We start from the raw sequence: 22154 nt of genomic DNA, 5'->3' as shown, positions 1-22154 counted from the left end.
GCCCCTGGAGCCGCAGCTGCTCCATTATTAATTATTCACCCGATAATTCAACAATAATCCCCCTCCCTCCAGAATCCGAACCAGCTCTCGGTCCTCCGACTGGAGATGTCGTGCGTAAACGCGGCGGGGTGAGCGACTTGTGACGGCTGAGCGTTTTGACGCGCGGACGACGCGTCAGCAAAGAAGCGGCTCTTTCATCTCGTCAGCTTTGGGGAGGAGGCGGTGAGGGACAGGGGTGCCCCGAGTGTGTGTGTGCATTTTGTCAGACGCTGCGAGTGTGAAGGTGTTTGTGTGTGCGCGACCGACGAGCAGAGATAGAGCTAGAGGGAGGGAGAGAGAGAGGGAGAGAGATACGAGGCTAAAACGGATCCGACTCGCCGGATCCAGCCGCTTTTGGAGACGCGAGCTGTCAGACTTTAAAGCCACAAACGGAATCATACCGAACTTACTTTGCGCAAATCCTCCCGTCCCGTTAGCGCGCAGGCGGCGTGGTTTCAGGAGCGTCTCCTCGTCAAGTTTGGACGCAGCCCGCTGGACATGGACGAGGTCGGCACCCAGTGAAGTTCTGTCCTGTGCTCCCTGCGCGCTCCTTCTGACTGGACCCGGTTCTGAAAGAGTCTGATTTTCTATGTTGGACTGACTCGATCCCCTTTTTCGCTTCCGGCAACAGCGAAGCGACCAAGTCTGCCTCCTCCAGCTCTCGACTCTCTCTCTCACCGTTTTTTGGAAGCTGAACTTTAAAGGAAAATGGGGCATTGAGCGGTTTGGCAGATCTCCCTTCGCTATAATGGTACGTGCTGTGTGAGTCAATGGTTCTGTTTAGACTGGACCGTATAGAACAAACCCAACTCTATCCGTTCCCACAAAACATTGTCGCTTTTGTTTTCAAGTTGTTGTTGTTGTTGTTTTAATTATTTGGTTTGAAAGCAGGCCTGTACACCTGTGCATGCGAGTGTGTCAGTGTGTGTGCGTGTATGTGTGTGTGTTTGCTCACTGACCGACCGTAATTATTATATAATGAAGTGAGTTGTCGAGTAATTAACCAACCTTATTAAATAAAAGGAGAGACGACGTGAATACAAACAGCATTCATTCAATTTAAAGTCAACTGGTACTTTTCATCGTTTTATATATTGTCACTTTACTTATTATTATCATTATTATATTATTATTATTATTATTATTATTATTATTATTATTATTATTATTATTATTATTATTATTATTATTATTATCCAAAATGTCCCTACAACGAAAGCTGCTGTTCACTGACAGAGTTGGTGTTCTTTTTTCTTACTCTAATTTCATCCAATGCACACAGAAGACCATTTAATTGTTTATATATTAAAACAAAAAATGTTCAATGTATTTTTAATCATCATTTTCATTCATTTCACCGTCTATTGTTTTTTTTTTTATTATTATTATTATTCTGTAATATTCTGAAATAACTGGCACCATGTATCACATTCACACTGAGGTGGATGCATGTTGTGGTAGTAAACCAGGACATAAAACTGCAGTTTATAAATGACTTACAATAAAATCAACCTTTCCTGTCAGTATTATATATTGACTTACAATCTCTTTGGTGTTTGAAGACCATTAAGTCAGTGAAAATAAAGATTACTGTTGTGTTGGGAATTTAAAAACCATGAAAATAGAAGTGTAAGTAACTTCTAGTCCTGCCTTTGTTTGAGGACCTTTGAGAAGGTCTACAATTGGCTTGTGAATATTGACCCAAAAGTCCCAGCAATTGTTTGTAGATTAACATTTCCCATCATTTATTATCCATCACAAGAATATGAATATTATATGACGGAAGTTTCTAATGATACAGCGGACATGTGAGTGCTGAAGCGCTTGTGTTGACATTGTAGACGGTCCTGCACTGTTCAGATCAAACAGAATAAAACACACCACTGCTGGATGCTGCCGATCTAAAAGGCCGGTGTATATAGTGAGGAGTGGAGGGGGGGGTTATTTTAATTATCACTGTGGTAATGTTCTGCAAACATCCGTAAGTCTGTGTGGCTGCTGCTCCTCCTCCAGCTTGTCTCCTCTGACAGAGCTGGCAGCTTGTTTTGTCAATGAGCTTCTCACAGTGCAACTTGAAAAGGCCAGAGAGATGTCGCTGTCAAAAAGAAAAGTTCTATAATAACACATTTTCATTCAAAGGATCTGGTTTTGATGCTTATGGCACCCTTTGCCTCTTGAATGGAACAAGCGAGTCCACTCTGTTGTTTTATGGCCAAAGTTGAGATGATTCTTTTTGCAGATTTCCATCTGTCCTCAAATAGCCTTCTGAGCACCAGAGCATGCCACAATTCTGCGCCACGTTTCCACATAATTGTCGCACAAATGGATTGTTATTGTTAATAGGACAACATCAAAATGTGTCACCTTGGATAAATGCATTGACTGAATGTCTTTTTTACTTTGAAAAGATTTTAAAATCGTATTGTAAAATGACAACCCCTCGATCAATGGGAGAAAATCCTTTCCGTTGTTGTACTGCACACAACTGCTATAAAACAATGTGGTTCACACCATCTTTCACACTTAATCAAACTCCTGCTTCAAGGGCATCTTCTTTTATAGCATAATGTTAGCGGCGAGCAAAATGGTCATAATTTAACACACTGTCGCAGCTCACACATGTAATAGGTTTATCACCAGAGTTCTTCCACATTGTTGTCAACACTGTAATTATATGCAACAAGTGGCAACGCTTTGTGACATAATGTGAATTTGATGTCAACCTTTGGCTGTTGCGTCGACTGTTGCAGTGCATGATGGTGCTTGTGTGAGTGGTCGACTGCTTTTTAGTGGCATGTAAGTCATCAAAAACAAATGATGTTGCAGGTTGTTTATAAATTATTGGTGACTCAATTCTGCCCACAGGCCTCGGGTTGGTCACACATACACTGCATGAGCAATACAGTCTGACATCCATCGTTCTGATTTCCGAGCGTTTTCATCTTAATTCAGTCTAGCGCGCAAACTACTTCCTGCGTGCGATGGAGGAATACGCACCAATGAAGACGGGTTGGTTTCATTGCTGCATTTCAGCATAGTCTCCGACTCTGTTTTTCTAAACGCTAGCTATGTTGCTCGCTAATCTCAAGAGTGAGTGGTGTCGTCAGACCCGGGATGAAATCCAACTCGCAACATAACATAGGAATGGAATCCTGCTCCAAGTCCTTAAGTTTAGTAAGTCAAAAAATGGTTTTGGATAAGACAGGCACGAATGCATTGGTGCAGTTTGCAATACATTTCAGTTCTTTTATGCAGCAGGAAGTGACAAGTTTATTCACTTGTCAGTTAATGAGCTGTAATTGAATCCGGACCGACTGGTGCCGCCGATCTGTCAAACTTCTATTGTATCTTTTGATCTATTAAATATAAATCTGTCACAAGACAAAAACCAATTATCATCACGGCTATTATTATCCTCGTTTCGTTTCAGTTGTGCTCTAAATTTCTACACTTTTCACGGCACTCGTTTTCTTAAGAAAGTATGCCAACTGTGGAGCGCTGGATTGTCTGTTGGCCATGAGCGATGGGGATGAGCCAAGGGGCCAATATTAACCTTGCAGCCTTATGGTCGCTCAACTGGTCCAGTTGAGAGATTTCAAATGAGCTCCACTACCTTATGAGGTCAGTCCTGGCGTGTACGTGTTTGCGTCGTGCTCGGTCTTTGTGGTTACAGTCTGCTGTATAAGAGCCATAACCACAAGAAACTCTGTCTGCGGATCAGTCCTTGTGTGACACAAAGGGCTGATTGTACCAGCCAAAACCTCATTGTTAGAAGCACTTAGGCACTGTAGCAATGCCTTAACTGAGTGCGGCTGGAGTAAGGAGGGGAAATGGGTGTTGGTGTGAGCGGTGTGGCAACGCAGCGGCAAAGTCCAGTGTCACAATTGGCACAGGTTTATCTGAAGGCCACAGTCCAGGAGCTGCGGTTTATCAAAGATGATCAGAAGTTCCCTGCCGAATGTTGCCCGTCTAGGTAGAGAGTAGGGTGTGTCTCAGTGTGAGCTCTGTTCAAACCAGTTTAAACTCAACAGCCTGGTGGACAGACAGGTGTTGACTGTTGAAATAGTTCTCTTCTGACATTCACCACGCCTTTTCTGTTTGAATTATCGGCACCATTGATTTCCCTGCAACAATTAATCACATGTTCATGTGTCACAGACCCAAATGGTTTCACTCTTTCGTCCTCATAAAGCCAAGCAGCGTCTTTGACTGTGCGTCTTGGCTTCACTTCCGACCCGATGGAACCTTCAGGACCCTCAAGTGAAGTGAAATAATTATCCCCTCTCTGCTCAGCCATCCATCGCGGCTTCGTTTTAGCGCAATCCCTTCGGTTCCTCGTCTTCTTTCTTATTCTCCTCGTTTTCTCATCACCCCCTTGAGATCACTGTGTGAAGGAAAAAAAAAAATCATATTTTTCCAAACGTTTCCCCCTGAGGTGTCTTTGGCAGTCGCTCACACGGCGGCCATTTCTGCCTTTCATACACCCCTCACACACCGTGGAACAGATCGCCAGTGACGCCCGCTCTCTTTGAAGTGGTTGCCATCTCTCAGGTTGGCTGGACTCTCATCTCTTTCCCATCCCCCCATTTTTAGTCCATGCCTTAATACTTAGAAGTATTATTCTTTCAGGCTCGGAATCGTAAAAATCTCCTTTTGACCATTTTTATTCGACGCGTGCATTTTATGATATATGACTGATTTCGATTGGTTTATCCAGGATAGCATCGCTCTGTTTGTGTTTGCTGTTGCCGACATGTGTGTTTTTGTGTGGCTAATATAAGATGCAGAGGCAGAGAAGAAGCGGCCAGATCATTGATTCGTTGCCATGTGCTTTAAAATGGAGCCATCTGATAACAAATTCCACCATCAGGGACTTTAATACACAAAGCTCCGTGGAGGTGTGTGTGAGTACATGAGAACATGAGTGTGTGTGTGTGAGCAGGTTTTCAGGGATCTCACCTCTAAAGAATTTGGCCATATGGTCATCAAAACACACGTACACACCAGCAGACAGATATTTAGGGAGCCAAGAAAAGATGGTGACACAGTGAGGGAGAAAGTCTTCTTTTGTCAAAACAGACAGCAGAGAGAATCCTCCAGCATTTCTCCTGTACTATTGTGGAGCCGGAAAATCTGTCCCAATTAGCACATTTGCATTGGGCGATGATGGACTCCAAATAGGTCACTGACTCAATCTCCCGCCTCCAAATCTTCCCTCTAAAATGTTAATTAAGGAGGGCTTTGAGAATTTCTTCGCTCCAGGGTGGCCATATGGGCCGGGCATATGCTCCATATATATAGTACAATATATAATTCATACGCTTCTGCGGGAGAATGGTGTTTGGGGGTCTGGAGTTTTTCTGGGGTTTACTACAAAGAGAGGCAGAATGTTCCGGCCTCCCCAGTGGCAGGTACAGAGCTTAGCCTATTCATTAGCTTCGTGTAAGTCGTGTTGCACAATCGGATTGATTTTCGTCAACACCTGTTTCTGCGGATGATGAAATTAAAGGGGCAATTAAAATATCCAGTTTTGGCTGGTTAATGTAACGTGAGCGAACTGAGTTGAAACACTCGCAAATGTTTACATTGGGTGACTCGGTCCTGATTCTAACGCTGATCCCGTCTGGGGAAACTGGATTGTTGGATGGCACATGAGAGGAAATAAAGCAGAGGTACTCAAAGGATGTTGTCACTTTCAGTGATGGATTTTTGAAACAATTGTTGAAGCGTGCAGCGCACATGAAGCGCCTTGACCATTAACGTACTTACACTGTATAAATGTAGCCTTGCGGGGGTTAATGAATCGGAGATGTCTGACCAAGGGAAGAGTGTGAGTCAGTGGCAATGCCTGAAATAAATGTTGCTGATATGTCAGAAAGTTGGTGTTTTTTTGTCGTCTGGGCCATGACAGTGATGCTATAAAGCTATCATAGAGTCGTAAAACAAATTGCTGTGGTAGAGAACGATGCTTTTGAACTCATTTTAAAATGAAATAGGATACTGGACTCACGCTGCTTCGGGTTTTGTTCTAGTTAGTTAACTGTCTGCCCTGTGAATGGCAATAAACGTAAATACATAACTTGTTCTTTTAGATGTATTGTAACAATCATTAATGTGGGATTAGAAACATAAATTGTATCATTCTGAGAGCGCATCAAAATGAATAATAAACGCTGCGGTAAATCACTTTTGTAAAACGCTAGCATAACTTATGAGTAAAATGCTTATAGCTTTTGATTATTTGAGCATTGGGCCCAGAGTTATTGGATTAATAATTGGATTAGTATGAATTTTGTAGTCGTGGTCAAACCTCTGACTCTGGAGTTACAGATTGTTTGAATATATAAAATGAGAAAGTTGACCTTTGGGTTTCCAGTCTGAGCTGGATCATAATTCCTGCTTTTAATGTGCAACGTTATCTTACAACTGTTTAGAAATTCTCCACCTTATCTGACTGTTGTTGTACGTTTGATGTGTCACCCTTAAAGTTATTGCCATTCAATGGAATTTCTAAATTTTGTATTTGCATTACAAAGAGTCAGCAATAACCCTGAGATTGCTTTGCCCACACAGCTTTCTAGATTGCTCCATGCCACATTGGAACTTTAATTTCTAATACACAAGCCTCGTAATAATGACATTAGTACTTAATGAGCAACTATCAACCACTGAAATGAAAGATTGGCTTTGTACTAAATCCTCATTTTCAAAGCGTGAAGTCTGCGATTCATCTCATCTCAGTATGTCAAAGCAGCCAAGACACAGACAAGATGTTCAGATAAGAACAGAGCTGGCCAGGCTTCAGCACAGGTTTTGAACCAGCATGTGAATTGAAGTTCAGTCTTTCACATTTATTCGATTTGTGTCAAACATGTTTGAAACAAACTTGAGTTTTTTTCCGGTGAACTGGACCTCTGACCTCTCAGTGCTGATCACTCAAAGCCTCTGCCTGCAGACTGGCTGCCACTGATGCTTAGTACTGCTACAGTATTATCTCGTGCACCTAATTTGATAGTATTTAAGAAAAAAACTAGTAGGTGCAAGATCATTTTAAATCCGCTTCAATGAGCAGGAATGGCCCCCTTGAAATGTGAGATTTGAGTTTTTAATCACAAATATTGCCTTACTGAAAGTCAATAAATATAGTCTCAAATTAATATTTTTGAAGTATCCTGGTTATGGGCCGTGACTCTGCTGAGGAATGAACACAAGCTCTCGCATCAATCACTTAAAATTCATCTTTCTCTCCCCTGCGCGCTTTTACAAAAATTGTTTGTTTTTGTAATGTTACAAACAGAGCAAGGGTCTTTTAAAAAAAAAAAAAAAACCCTCCACTTCCTTTCGGACGGGTTGTCCCAGAGCCAGTCATTTACTGACCAGCCGCACGAGATGTCGGTAGCCAATAAAAACAGCTTGTTTTTCATCTGTAGCTTTTTGGAATTACCCAAACCAATGAGAAGAGGTTTCCTGGAGCAGCTGACCTTGTTACTGACTACGGTGGCCAATGACAGACGCTGCAGCACACCTGATGCTGTGTTGTCTGGCTGCTGCTCGTCCACAGCCTCCTCGCAGGTGTGGTGGATCCAGGCCATCATTCTGTCTTGTTGTCAGACACATCGAGTCTGGCACACTATGATTTGCACTGCTGCCTTTTTGTGTCTTATCAGCAGGCTGAGCCCGCTCACTCACCGGGTTCATCCTCGCAGACTCCACAATGGACAATCATGCCCCTCTTCTGAGGCCTCCTCTTTAAAAAGAAATAAAACGTGTTTGTATTCTAATAAAGTTGATTAGAAGTTGCCGAATTGCAGAAAAATGGAATGTTTGCGAGAGCAGATAATCTGTCATAAAACGTTGAGGGGGGGAGATGGGGGAGTTGTACAGACCTCTCATTGCGAAGGATATGAATAGCCTTTGTTTTCACCACAACTCAGGGCTGTGTGGTCTGCCAACGTCTGGCTCTTATTATGGGGTTTGTGTCTGTGTGTCTCCGTCAGTGGCATGCACGTGTGCGCATGCTGCTGTATACAGCAGGGAGCACTCACACATGGAAATGAAAGTACATGCAGGTGATGCCATTTTCAGGAGGCCATAACTATATATTTGAGAATGCTTAACATCGCCTCGTCCGATACATGGCTTTCTCTCTCCTCTCTCCATTTTGACGAAATAAATGTGGCGTGGGGTTTGGAGCTGGCACAATGCAAGAGTGTGTGCATGCTTCTTTATCCGGTAAAGTTGTGAAATGAAATAGGATTTCACAGAACGGCACAGCGGCTGTGGGATTTGGACTCCCTTTGGCTAAGTCGAGCGGGATAGGTTGATCCAATCAATGGCAGAACTGCAAGAAGAGCCCATTTCACAGCTCTGGGCTTTGCCAGAACCCTGCCCGCTTGACTCAGAATACAAATGAAGTTCCCTGAATGCACGCATGCATGTGTACACACTTGTACTTGCAGACAGTTTGGCTTGGGATGCAAAGTGCAAGATGCTATTTGTTTGGACCGTAGCTCTGCTGGGTAAGATTATACGGCTGTCGTTTTGACGTGACATGGAATATGTGTGTACTATGTCACCAGATTATCTTAAATAAGTTACTAAATGTAAAGAGTCATGAACAGAAAGAAACTCACGTTCTTCTTCTTTTTCTCGTTTTAGGCTACTGACACCTACCTGGTTAACGACGACCCAGCAAGAGGCCCAGGGATGCCCGAATGCTTCCTTGTGTCCGACACCTACAGGGTATATACAACAACTCACATTTGACACTCAGAAAAAAAACAGTCACACGTAGCCCAACAGCGCCATGCTAATCTAATTACATTGTAAATATATCCTTTTATTCAGCACATTAGATCATATCTGATTTGGGCTCCAGCATCTTAAACACCCAAATTTCGGAGGAAATTCAGAAGGACGGAATAATTTTAATGTTGTCCTTTTTATCACACATCTATATTAAAATCTTGGGTCTTGACTCATTTGCACAAAGGGGAAACTATTTATGAGGGCAAATTAGTCACCCGGCTGTGCTCTTTTGTGGCTTTTACACAGCTGAAACTCGTTCTTCGGTTGAATTTGTATTTATTTATTTATTTTTTAAAACAGGAAATAATGAACTTATTTGTTCTCAAAATGGCACCGAGACACTACTAGATTACAATCCCGACTTGTCATCAACATTGAGGTATCAACATGATGGAATGTAATTCACTTGTTTCATTAGTTTCAGCGCATTGACCGCACTAACATTTATTTACTCTTGAGAGGAGCTGGCCTCCGTCGTAGACGTCCGCACATTTTCCCCATTAATGTCAAGGCCTGTTTCGAGTTTCAGCCAAACAAAATGTAAAACAAAAGTGAAGACATGGTTTATGTATAACAATGTGTGTATGGTTATTATCAGCGCAAAAACAACACGTTACTGTCACTGTGCGTTTGCAGAAGACTGCCCAGACCGTCTGGAAATCGCTTCCTTCTGCCTTGTGTGTTGTAATCTAGCGTTGCTGTTAAGGAACGATGACATCAGACTAGGAAAATAAACCTATACATTCTTCTTCGGCTGAATACAAACACAGTAGAAAGTCAGTAAATCCAAACCAGTTGGGGGCTGTTCAGCCTGCGCACACAGTGAAGGCATAAAACTCAGCAGGCGTGACACATTGATACACACGTTCAGATATTCTGATCTGGGATGTTCTCTTGGATGATGTGCTCGCTCTCCATTCAGTCAGTCTCCTCTGACTGTAATAGACCATGAGTTCTTCCTACGTGCTCCCACACTAATGACCCGGTACAGTAATTCAGACAGCACCTGTCTCACCATTTTTCCCCCTCAAATTAAAAAAAACAAACCTGATGCTGCATCCTGCCCTGTGTGACTACTGCAGTTTATTGTGCAACTTTCAAATATCATGCAGCCATGAGGAAAGTTTTCACATCTTTGTCTGTAATCTGTCGTATTTTATGTGACTGTCGCTGGTAAATTCATTGAGATCTTAAAAATATTTACATTAGTGTAGTTTATCCTGATTCAGAAGTGCTGAATAAAAATCCCTTAAAGTCCAAAATTGATGTTTGTTAAGGTTAATAAAGTTGGCTACGTGTGCTTGCACTGTTGCAATTGTCTCTGACAATTTGCATGTGTTTTAGGTTGAAGCCACTGTGTTGACAGAACCTATGACTTTTTTCCGATCCGACCTCATGAACTGAAACTTGAAGATGAAATAATACTTTAAAAAGACTTTTCCTAAATATTTAAATGACAGAAATTCAAATATTTTCAAATATTTGTAAATGAAAAATGGTTTCAATGACTAAAATAGTACACAATCATTACTATGTGATACATAGTTTACTATAATAATTCAAAATATTTCAAATATGTGATGTAAAAATTAATGTCATATATAAAGTATTAAATTTGAAAAAGAAAATCTAATAGTAGCATCTTCTTGGCAGTGAGGGGGATTAGCATCTAAGTACAGTAAGACGCTTTTGTAACATGTTGTTCGAGACATACATGTATTAAACCAGCAGGGGACACTAACTTTAATCCATCAGTTAGAAGTCACTGAGTACTAAATAAGCGTTCATTAGTGGTGGGCAGTCTGGCAAAAATGACTATAGTTAGTAAACCAGAGCCTGATTCCCTTGTTGCCATGGTGTGTTTGCTAGAGCTACTGTCAGTAGACTGCACCTGCAGTCATAATGCTACCCTGGAGGAAGTGCTGACCCGTCAGGGTGACAACTCAGGCCACAGTGTCGAAGAAGGACTCTCCACTACTATAGTGACAGCCGCTGCATTTACTGTTGTGGCTCCAACTATGCTCAAATGTGCACACATTATTTTATCCACCACTGTGACCACATGTTTTTCTGCTACTGCCCCTACTCACTATAATGCGTCATTTCCTCCTGATATTATTACCACTGCTACTACAGTTTGTAGTTCTACTCTAACACCCAAGTTCTGTCTTCCATCTTAATGCTACAATGGAGGTTTTCCAACGGCCAATACTTATTTCTACTGCTGCTAACGCCATCTGTACTAGTACATCTACAATTGCTCTTGCCTTCACATTGACTACAAACCCTTCTGACACTACTTCTTCCAGTACTACTACATCTACTGATACTCTTCACCACCATATGTTAGACACCATTACTATTACAGCAACCTCTTGTACTTCTGCTTCTATTACTGTACCACTCTGACCATCACATGGGGTGAAACCATTACTTCTTGTGACTACTTTCTTTTCTACTACTACTTCTTTTACTACTCTGACAAGCGTATGTACTGCTGCACAGTTTCTCCTACTGCTATTGTACTACTAACTTTAATCTAACCAGTCTAGTTCTAGTGTTAGTACTACTGCTTTTATGACTTCTTGTACTAGCACCTCTCTGACAACCATCTACTACTTGCTACAATACTGCTATACTTCCCACCGCCACTATTGATGCTGTGATTTCTTTTACTACTACCTCCATTAGTCTAATCAACATTTCTACCACTACTTTACCTCTGTTATTCCTCTATATGTGCTGATAAATCCCCTCTTACTACTTCACCGTAGTATCACTTTAGAGTTGCTTCATCCCTTCCTTATCTTCTTTTTGTTCTACTAAAACCAGCTTATATGCTACTGCCACTATTTCTATTTCTAGTCATCAAATCACCTGCTGCCTTTACTACACTACAAATACTTCAGGTGCTGTCAGGACTCGAATACTCCTGAAGGGAAAACAGTTGCCATGACAAACCGCTTCATAAAAACAAGCTCGTAAGAGTGAAAGTAAGGGAACATATTAAGCTTTTGGGGGCTTTGTGGGCTTGTGGGGTGTGGTTTGGAAAAAGGGAGAGTGACTTAACAAACTCCTCCACTTGATATCCCTCACATTCTAGCCCGTATTTCAGTTGTTGTGGAGCCTGAGTACCTCGAAGCCATTTGTGTTTGGATATGCATGTGCTGCACATTACGTGAACGTGTGTCTGTGGCGAATATCCTACACAGGCTGAGGTCTCATAAAGCTGGGCTGCTTCATATCCCCCTGAAAAAACTTGGCATCCAAGCAGCAGGGTGACTTCAACCCCAAAAACCGCACCCTAGTGCACAGACACACACACACACACACATTTTGCTTGAATAAAAACAGAGCACCAGTCGCTCATATAGAATCGTATTCACACGCACGCATGCAGCAGGGGCTTATGTGTAATTGCCGGCACTTTGCCTGCATATATAAGTTTGATTAGGCCGAGGAGCAGGAGCGAGCGAGGATAAAGCCTGGCCTGATTAGAAACAGAGTATCGCTTCCATACAATGGAGGCTAAATGAAACTGGCTTAGACTTCTTTGTCCAATTTCAGGTATCATCTGTCTCTTGGTGCGTTTACACTACACTGGAATATGACTTGGACATAATTAGAATGGGGAATAAATTACAGTCACTCAGCCAGGAAATTCAGGACTGATGTATATGTTAGGATTAGTTTGGATTATTAAAATGAGGTCCTTAGCTGAAGCATTTTTGTTCGGATTTAAATATGATATATTGTTGGTTATGAGTTGCGCACCAGCAGGAAGCGACAGGCCTGGTTGAGCCAATAGTGTTCGGTACGCTGTGTTTAATAAGCTCAGCATAAATTTGTTCATGAGCATTTATAGTGCTTTGCAAAAAATAAAAAATAAAAAAATAATAATTTAGCACACAGCACACCAGTCTACTTTATATGACTATGAAATCATTCTACCTTCTCCCCTTCCAGGCACAACTTTTTTTCCATTTTAGATTTTTTTTTTCCAGATTTTTCTTGTATTTGACTCCCCCTCAGTATTGATATCATTTCCGATCATCAAACTAATGCGTCTGTGAAATGATAATAAACCGACTTGTCGTCTGACGTACCTCATAAGAATTTGTTTTTTTTACCAATTCACTGGTGCGGCACGATACGGCATCATTGTGACGCATGTTTTCAAGTATGACATGTCTTTTGTCATCCTTAGAAGCAACTTATATAACTTATATGACATATTCTTCCAAAAGTACGACGGTCGTTAATGTGGTGATTTAGCGTTCAGCAGGGCCGGGGCGCGCGCTGTGCTGTTCTGCGGTACACGTTTGGACCGAACCAGCTCATAAACTTGATTAAAACGATTCGTATCCGTCCCTTTGACAGTTTTTGTCATATCCGAGTAGGAGCGGGAGGGAGGGAGGGGGGGACGGAGGAGGGGAGGAGGGGGAGAAAGAGTGAGGGAGGGAGCGAGGAAACTTTGCAGTAAAGTTGCGCTGGATCTGTGAGTGAGGCGGGGTTACAGTGTGGACCGAGCCACAGCGGCTTTGCAATGCGGCGCCACAGCGAACCTCCATCCAACTTTACAACCAACTCCAAATTTGAACAGTAGACTCCGCCATGTACTCCCCGTACTGCCTGACACAGGTATGATCCGACTTTGAGACTCGCGTGTTGCTGGTGTTCCGTTGCGGGTCGCGGTTCTTGACTCTCTGTCGGACGTTGTCGATGCTTTTGCCGGTCATTTGTTGCGTTTGAGGACCGGGGTACTTCCCGGCTCTGCTCTTCCCCACTCTGCCTTGACTTTATCTTTCTCCCGCTCTTTCTTCCTCTTCTTTTACTCACATGGCACGGGTCCAGCGGATTCCCTCGAGCGTGGGGGGAAATGGCGCAACTTTATTTTTGTATTAAACACGCGGCATAAAGAGTTAATAACAGTGTAATGACGCTCGTGCTATCGTCCGCGCTTTTGAGTGGCTTGACTGCGCGGTGGTTCTGGTGGACCGAGCGTTTAGCGCCGTGGGTTCCGTGGATCACCCCGCCTGTCACTCAACCACGTTTCCTTTTTTTTTCATGACTTAAAATGACTTTGGTTTAGCAAATATGAGGACAAGTCTGTTCACACTAGTATCGGTAGAAAGTGGGCGTGTGTGGGGTCAAACTTCTCCTTTTATCGCCATACATTAAAACAATATAGCCAATGTTCCACAAAATTAAAGCCGATAAAGTTATCATGCAACATCGATGTTATCATTATTATTAAGATTAATGAAATGTTTACTGCCGCACAAATAAAAACGCTTAACTAAGTGACCTGCTCGCAGAGGCCGGTCAAGGTGCACCAGTGTAAAGTGGAATAAACGCGAGTACATTTTCAGTAAATACCACTGTATCTTAACACCTATTATACAAATGTATAATCATTTTTGTGCCAAACTATTATACTGCTATTGCTAAACTGGGTTGCGCGTTCAGGTTGCGGCAGTGATTGGTGGTAATTGTCGGTAATTGCACCGACGGAATCTGCTAACAACAATTAAGAAATTATATTTGCGAGTGATTATTGAAGTACACTGAGGCAGTGATTAATAATGAAACTTTTAGTCGCTATCATTCTAGTGGTATTTTGTCTTTTTAGAACACTGTATCTATTGAATTAACTTGCTACGTTTGTCGTTTTCTTATTCCTAAATAATGATCAACATTGTTTTAATGCACAGCACATGACTAGTTAAAGGTGTATATCTGATTATATATTTAGAAAACAGTGAGGAAAAGCTTGCAACAGCAAAGGTCATGTATGTGACCTTTGAGTGTATTCTTTCAGTTTAAAATGGGAATTTATATAAAAATGGTGCCCAACTGTGCAGTCTAAATGACTGATGAGATATCGCTTCATTGTCTTCCGAATTAAGATACAGTTAACAAGAAAAGGTCGCTCAGAGTTAAACGTAAGGGCTCATCCTTTGTCTGTGGAGCAGCCTTTAGCGTTTACTCATTTTAATATATTAGACACATCGTTCGGCAATTGCTTTAAATAAAACGGACTTCATACATTAACCTTCTGTGGTGCTTAATATAAAATAATTCTGCACTGCCAAAGTTCCAGTTAAACTCTCAGGTCAAGGCCTGAAGCCCCCTATCTTTTCCTGGAATATAAAAAAAACAAATTTACACTAGGATTCCAGCAGACATATTTCCAGTTTCTGTGGAATAGCAGTTGGATCACACTCCATAACCAGAACCGTGTGCCGCTGGTCGACCTCCGTGGAAAACATGTGGATTCTCTCTCAGTGTTATTTCAGGCCGCAGTGTGTGTGTGTGTTCTTGTCACTAACAAGACGTACAAACATGTTTCATCACACGTTTTTATATTGCTGTAATTGCCCGCTTTTAGAATTCATTACAAGAGTTAAATATGCACAATCTATTTTCCTCTCGACCCTGTTCTGCCAGAAAAGAGAGAACTGGAGACGCGCTCTGTTCGACTGCGTTGCGCAAAAATAAGCCCAGTCGATTCTCCATAAAGGATCCGCGTCGAGTTTCGTCTTACTTTCCGTTAATTAAAATGAATTGGCAGCCGATTCACTCTCACTTCCACACACATTGATCCGTTCAGGCTGTGCGACTCTCTTTATTATATAGAGTTGTGGTCGATCGTTGTGGCTTCTAGTGCGCGCCCAGACACACACACACAGAGAGAGACACGCGTGGTAGTGTATTTCTCAATAAATCACATCTCGGAGGAAAAAAACAGTAAACAAAGTCATTGTATAATTAATGGTGATAAAAGCTTTTCTGGATCGAAGGAACCTGCCAGGTGAACACATCTGCAGCAAAGCGGTGCCAATAAAACACGAGGTGCGTATTTAAAAAAAAAAAAAAACGTTGCGCATTAGCATGAAGTTTTAATGCGTCTTTAAATTGAACTTCATCAATAATTTCACACTCGAGTTAGTTAAGTCCTGCTTATCCCTAAAAACGTCTCATGAACGCTGCCAACTTTTAAAGCCTTTTTTTCCCTGCAACAGCGACGTGAAGGAGATTTTAACTCGAGCGGAAAAGATAGAGAAAATACTCCTTGTCAACTTTTGTGTGCAAATAAACCTCTTTCATAAGTGTATTATAAATATAGCTCGTGTTACAGCGACACACGAATAGTTAAAGAAGATAGCGAAAGGTATCGTGCTCCTCCAAATCACAAAGTAAAGGCGCCTCCGTGACTAAAACCATAAATATTTTGGATTCATACTCATGATTTCTGCAGGTACACAGTACAATTGTGTTGTTTTTTTTAAATTAATGGATTCCAAGTATTGTAATATTTAACAATATTCATTAATTACTATGATAGTCTGATTATTTTTGTGCAGTTTAGCAGCCTTTCAGTTGTGCATTTTTTAAGATCATTTTGTTGTTGTATCATATCACAATAATAGTAACTAGAAGGTTGTGCCTGAGGGTTTCTTGGTCAGAATTGAAGTCATTTTGTTGGATTAAGCACTCATATGACATCACTGCTCTTGTGTCAAACATGTCAGTACAAATCTGACTTTTTGGCTCTCAGATCCGTCTATGTATTCTTTGTGATTGTGCCTACAAGTGACGAAGAAAAAAGTCACATCTTGACTCTCGTATGAATAATGGTGGAAGAAAAGTCCTTTTTGTGTTCCCTTTGGTGAAAGCTGAAATTGTCGTGGTCTCTTTTGCTTTTTGGTCATGGTAACTCTCTTGTGTCAGCTCGGGTTCTGGTTTCACGTTGACTGGACAATGCTGTAAACTGAGGTGGGCCGACATTCTCTTGTAACATCCCGGACAGCGCTGCTTTACTTTGTTTCACTCACACACACACACACACGTTTCTTTCTCTTGGAAGGAAAAAAGTACTTCGCTAGGTTTGTAATTTTGAAGGGATAAAAAAATGGCCGGGTGCCGGTGCCAGGACGCCAGGAAGGCAGGCAGGCGGTGGGTTGCAGGCAGGACCCAGGGGTACATTGTGTTCCTTTTACTTATTCATCCTCACTTCTGGAGAAAGACCAGGTCCACCATGCACTGCTTGGCGCGCAGTCAGGGCTGGTGGGCAGAGATGTGGCGGCACAGCGAGTCCGTGATAGTTAAATATATCAGGGTATAACAAGAATACTTGATGTTAAAGGCCACATGAGACCCTTATATCAAGGGACGGCTGGTATATTGTGCGAGTCTGCGAGCGTGTCTTGGAGGTGTGTTAAATCCTGCGCTGTGCTCATCTCTTATCTGTGCAGTCTTCCTGACTGCCCATAGAAAATGGATTTATCAAGCTTAACCCAAGCAGTTGGCACAACAGGGTAATAGGTGGCTGTCCCTTGGATGGATGGGCTTGTGTGTGTCTGCATGTGGAGATACTTGTGGGTATCCATGTGAATATTGCCTCCATGCCCGTGGTCCTCTGCCTCCCAGTGTGGATTAGGTTTAGGCTGATCTGTGGCCAGGAGACGCGGGAAGCCCCTATAGCTGACTTGTGTGGGTCTGCGATACAGTCTAACTCACCACACTGACACAATCAGACAAAGCACACACGAATGTGAAACACTGATAGAAGAAGTGGAGAGGTAAAATCTTTCTGTGCCAGTCCCGAGAGTATCTGTGTCAGTGTTGGGGAGGAGAGGAAGTACCTTAACATTCGATACACCTATTATGCAAGCAATCTTTTCTTCATCAAGAGCTCATTACCAGCTGGGATTTCTGCAGCAGTGGACGTTCGGGAGCGTTGCCTCCGCAATTAGCAGATCACTGTAGCTATAACTTCTCATTCACACAAGTTTGAAGACAACAATTGCAGTGACGTGAGATCCTCTCTTTCTGCAGCTGTCTGATCTTGCCCCTCACCTTCCTCCTCCTCCTCTTCGTCCCCGGCCTCCTTCATTAGCTCCTTTTAGAGAGATGTAACGGTTGGTGAGAGATCGGCATTGTTGAAGGATGAGCCGCATTTGTTGTTGTTGTTGTTGTTTGTCACCCACTGCTTCTCCCCCCTCCCCTCCATCCAGGATTGCTGTGTTTTCTTTCTTTTTTATTTTTCTCAGAGGCTTTTTTTTTTTCGCAGGGGTAACCCCACTGAGTGTCACAATGCAGCCTAGCGTGAAATTAAAGCTCTTAGTTAGTTTAGAGTTTCTCAAAAGAGGATTTTACACATGCATGCATTCATGCACCCTCCCACACGCTATAGATATAGCTAATTAGAGGAAGTACACCCTATGTTGAGCATCAAGGGCCCAATTAAAAGAAAAGCTCTATGAGCACGATCTAGGGCAAAGTGAAAACCTTTCTCTGACTAGCGTGTGAACAGCATGTCTGCCGTCTTTATCCAGGCGCGAGAATGTGGACATGGCTTCAACAAGGAATGCACCAAGTTCCATTAACATATGCACAGTACATACACAGCAAGTAAATCACCAAAACGGTCGGGTGGAACATCTTGACAGGCTGATGTATAACAGATTGGCTTGCTCTTGCTGACTCTTCCAAGTCTTCTTTTGGAAGCCGTCTCTGATGAAATGTCTGTCATATGTGCACGTTAGACTTTTTGTCTGTTGATGTTTTAGACATTTATCTGACAGATATTTCATATTTCGTCTTGGTAAAGTCACGTTGAGTACAACTGGAAAAAAAAAAAAGCGACGTCTTTTTCAGGTGAATGGAGGATTCAGGGCCTCAGGCTTGACCTCCAGTGCTATACTCACACACCTGCACCACTGGTCACATCTTCAATCTCCACTGGTTCTCCCAGGGTCCATAAACTAATGCGAGTGGTTAAGAGTCACATCTTCCTCAATGACTGCTGGGATTTGTTCCAACATTGAGTGATCCGACGAGATTTAACTAAGAAACAGGAAGCTGACAAAAGATAATGGGTTGAATAGATGAGTTACAATTGCTGTTAAGAGCGGAATGTTTTGATAGTTAGTGCGAACCACAACAGGAAGATACTGGAAGAAATTCCTGCAAATGACTGTGGGAGAGTACAGAATGTGGAGTACCGTACGTGTCAAAGCCACGGCCTGGGGGCCAAATGTGGCCCAGGGAAGCCTTTGAAGTTGCCTGCAAAAGCTTAAAATGGTTGCCGCAAAAGTCCATTCAATACAAGTTCAAAGCATGTAAGTGCATGTTGACGTCGCGGAGATGATTTGTCTTTCGACAGGCTGCGTACATGGTGCCGATTATAGTTGTCCACAACCTAGTGACTCCAAAAAATAAGTGATGCAGAAGGAAGAGCAATGATGATAGCGGATGCATGTTTCTTGTGTCTTTTATGTTTTGTGGGAATTGTACCATTAAAGACAAATGAGTGTGAATGACTGTCAGGGAGTCAAAGTGAATCCCACAAAGGCTGTGTGGTGTAGGTTTTTGTTCCAACCAAACATGCAGCACCAGGCTGACATTCAGCTGATCACAGTCTTCAGAAACCCGAGTGGTGAGCCTGTGTGCTCTTGACTGGTTTGGACTAACACCTGCAGCTACTGCAGCCTTTTGCAGAACAGTGTGAGATCCGTGGTTTAGACCCATTTTTCCCATGTGCAGAGCAACAGCTAGAGAACTGGAGTGGTTAAGTTTGACTAACCGGAACTATGAGTTTGTTGCCGATACACTTTTGGGACGGGAGGAATGCTTCTTCTGCAGCTTCACGCCCTATTAAATATTAAAAAAACAGCATATGTAACAAAATCCCCGAAACAGTCAATAGAAACAGAGAGAAACACAGAAAGAAAGGTATCGACACCATTTGTTACTGCTTCAACTGAGCTCAGGTTGTTATAAAAGCTGCCGTGACTAATGCAAATGTGTGACAAGTTAAGGCACTGCATAATTCCACGGTAGTTTAATGTTTTCAGCAAATATTATTTTTTCTTGCAGCAACTTTTGTACTTTGTCTACAGCAGGAAAAAAAAGATTCCTGTCATTGAGTCCAATATCAACAGTCAGGTAGACCATTTTGTTGACTTAAAAATGTATCACTTGAGGAGGAAAAGTTGCAAAATCTCATACACAAGTGTGAAAAATGAAACTGATTCTGAATCAGCTTAGAACGCGTCAGACAGTAAAACAGCATGCAACTTAACCATTATGTGCACTTAGCCAAATCTGTCACGACTCGTGAGTCCGGCCAGTGGACGTGTTTTTGTGGAACAGTGTGTGCTGCTCTGTGATCCCCTTTCTCACTCACTCCGCTCTTCCCTTTTCTCCATGCTGTTGCGATCATTGGCTGCCGGCCAGCGCTGGAAAAATCTATAGCCTATTGCGTAATATATCATATCTTTACCTCCGCTGAACCCGGTGCAAGATCCACAGCTGTGTGTGCACACAAACAGAGGAGGGTGTTTTTATGAGTGCGTGTGACACAGACAAGAGAACTCGACAGCAAGTGGCCTGCGTGGTGAGCTTGTCAAGTCCACACCCACATCAACAGTAACTCACTAGGAAGATCAGAGGTCAAAATATGTTGTTGCTCTCTGTGCAGCTTCCTTGATCGGATAGTTTGTGCCACGAAATATCAGCTTCACATTTGCTCTTAGTGTCACATGAACATTTGGGGAAATTAATATTCTGGATCAGCTCGTTTTTAATCTGAGGCTGCAAACTGCAGCATGTGAGACTTTAACGTCGTTTGATGCATGCAAACTTGATTTTGAAGTTTAATGAGATTCACCTTGCAGTGTCAGTGAGTTTAGTGCTGTGTTTGCACAGGAGCTGGCTGTGCTTGCAATAGGAGCTTCTTCAGGAGCTCCGAGTTCGAGGGACTGCATTGTTTTTATTGGATGGCTTCATTGTTGGCCTCAGTTCCTCACTTCCACACTGCTGTGTTGTGTTTTAAAGTTCAAGGGTGTCAGCTTTGGAGTTGCTCTGCACTCACACTCACATACACACTGTCATACACTATTCACTGCTGGGGAAAGTCGCCAGCCAATGAATGTAAACTAAAGTCGTATTTTATATGCAAACCAGAAGGTCAGGAGTCCGTCTTTTGCTCATCATTTTCTTGAAAAATATTCTAATCATATCTAAATCTAAAATCATAACTCCTGTATATTTGCTGCTCAGCTGCTCAACGGTATTGAGGTGTTATTGCTACCCGCATAGTAAACTTGGCCAGCCGACAAGCAGTTTTGGCCTTGGTTCATCACTTGGTTTCAGTTCAGTACATACATTTTATCATTTTAAGCAATGAAGGAACCATGTGGGTTTGTCAATGTCATTACTGCGCTCACACACCTTTTCTACGATATGAATGCTGCATGGAGATTTAATCTTCCCTTTTGTCATTACGCAAAATAACAATATCCAATTCAGATGTGCGTGTTAATGCAGCAAGTATTTCATCTGAATTGAACTACTCTGACCTAAGCAGTACCACAATGCCAAGTTTAAGTAGCCAGACGCGCAGAAGACGAGACCCTTGTGCCACACCGCTTCCTCGATCCATTTGTAAACAAACTGCCGTCCACTACCTATAGTAGCAACACCTTCGACCATAGAGAGTGCCATTATTCCAGTTATTCAGATCTGTATTTTGTTAATGCAGTCGTTTCATGTTATTTTGAAATGAACGTTCAGTCGCTGCGGCGAGTGGTTTTGCTGGCGGAACATTTGCTGTGATGGGGGTAGCGCTGCAGTCGCCGATGTCGGGTGTGCACTTGGACGCCAGAAACGCCCTCTGAATCAGTCATTTTTCTTAAACATTTTAATACAGATCAGGAATTGATTCCGACTAGTTTCATCCAGGTAAACGTAGCAACTCTTTAGTTTGCGAAAGTAAACCAAAATAGTCTCCACTAATTCACTTAGGCATCATCATATCAGGCCCTGGTTGTTTATTGATAGTGGTGATTGTTATGACCTGTAATGACTTCAGATAACTCCCACGTGCAGTCGGCCATCACAGATCCACTGGGAGGGCGTTTGTTAATGCGCCACTGAAATCTAAAACACATACAGATGTGTGTGGGTTCAAAACCACAAACTCAGCGGAGATTACTGCCGTCATTGTAGAGCGTGCTCATGCTTAAATTTTAACAGTCTCTCTTATGGAAAAAATTCAACAAAACAGGCAACTTTAGAGTCGAGTGTTTCCATTTTAAACCCATTTAGCAGCACATCCAAAAAGATCAAACTGTGTCATGTATTTTATCAGAGTGTGAGTGTGCGAGGCCAACTGCTGATATGTTTGTGTTTATTGACTTAATGAGACGGGCCTCGGCTGCGTACGCAGCGGTGCTGGGGTGGCAGGGGTCCAGGCTTTGGGGAAACGTGTGTGTTTAAAGTACACACAGTCCTAATTA

General features: G+C 42.4%; 1 protein-coding gene across 10 annotated transcripts in view; it reads left to right on the top strand.

Annotated features, from left to right (window-relative positions):
- Window positions 1–255: 255 nt before the first annotated feature.
- LOC128753718 (nuclear factor 1 X-type-like) overlaps window positions 256–22154 on the top strand; it is a 91302-nt gene continuing 69403 nt past the window's right edge. For 2 of the 10 annotated variants that reach the window (XM_053855709.1, XM_053855712.1), the window contains exons 1-2: window positions 256–790; window positions 8698–8781. In XM_053855709.1, coding sequence (XP_053711684.1) covers window positions 788–790; window positions 8698–8781 — 87 coding nt within the window. In that variant the 5' untranslated portion in view covers window positions 256–787. Of the gene's footprint in view, window positions 791–8697; window positions 8782–13336; window positions 13489–22154 lie in introns of those variants that run through there. The other 8 variants (XM_053855706.1, XM_053855705.1, XM_053855716.1 and 5 more) reach the window with 6 other exon arrangements.

This window comes from Synchiropus splendidus, chromosome 2, assembly GCF_027744825.2.
Source record: "Synchiropus splendidus isolate RoL2022-P1 chromosome 2, RoL_Sspl_1.0, whole genome shotgun sequence".
Classification (NCBI taxonomy): Eukaryota; Metazoa; Chordata; class Actinopteri; order Syngnathiformes; family Callionymidae; genus Synchiropus; species Synchiropus splendidus.
The sequence above is the reverse complement of the archived record's forward strand: the minus strand, read 5'-3'. Positions and strand labels throughout refer to the sequence as shown.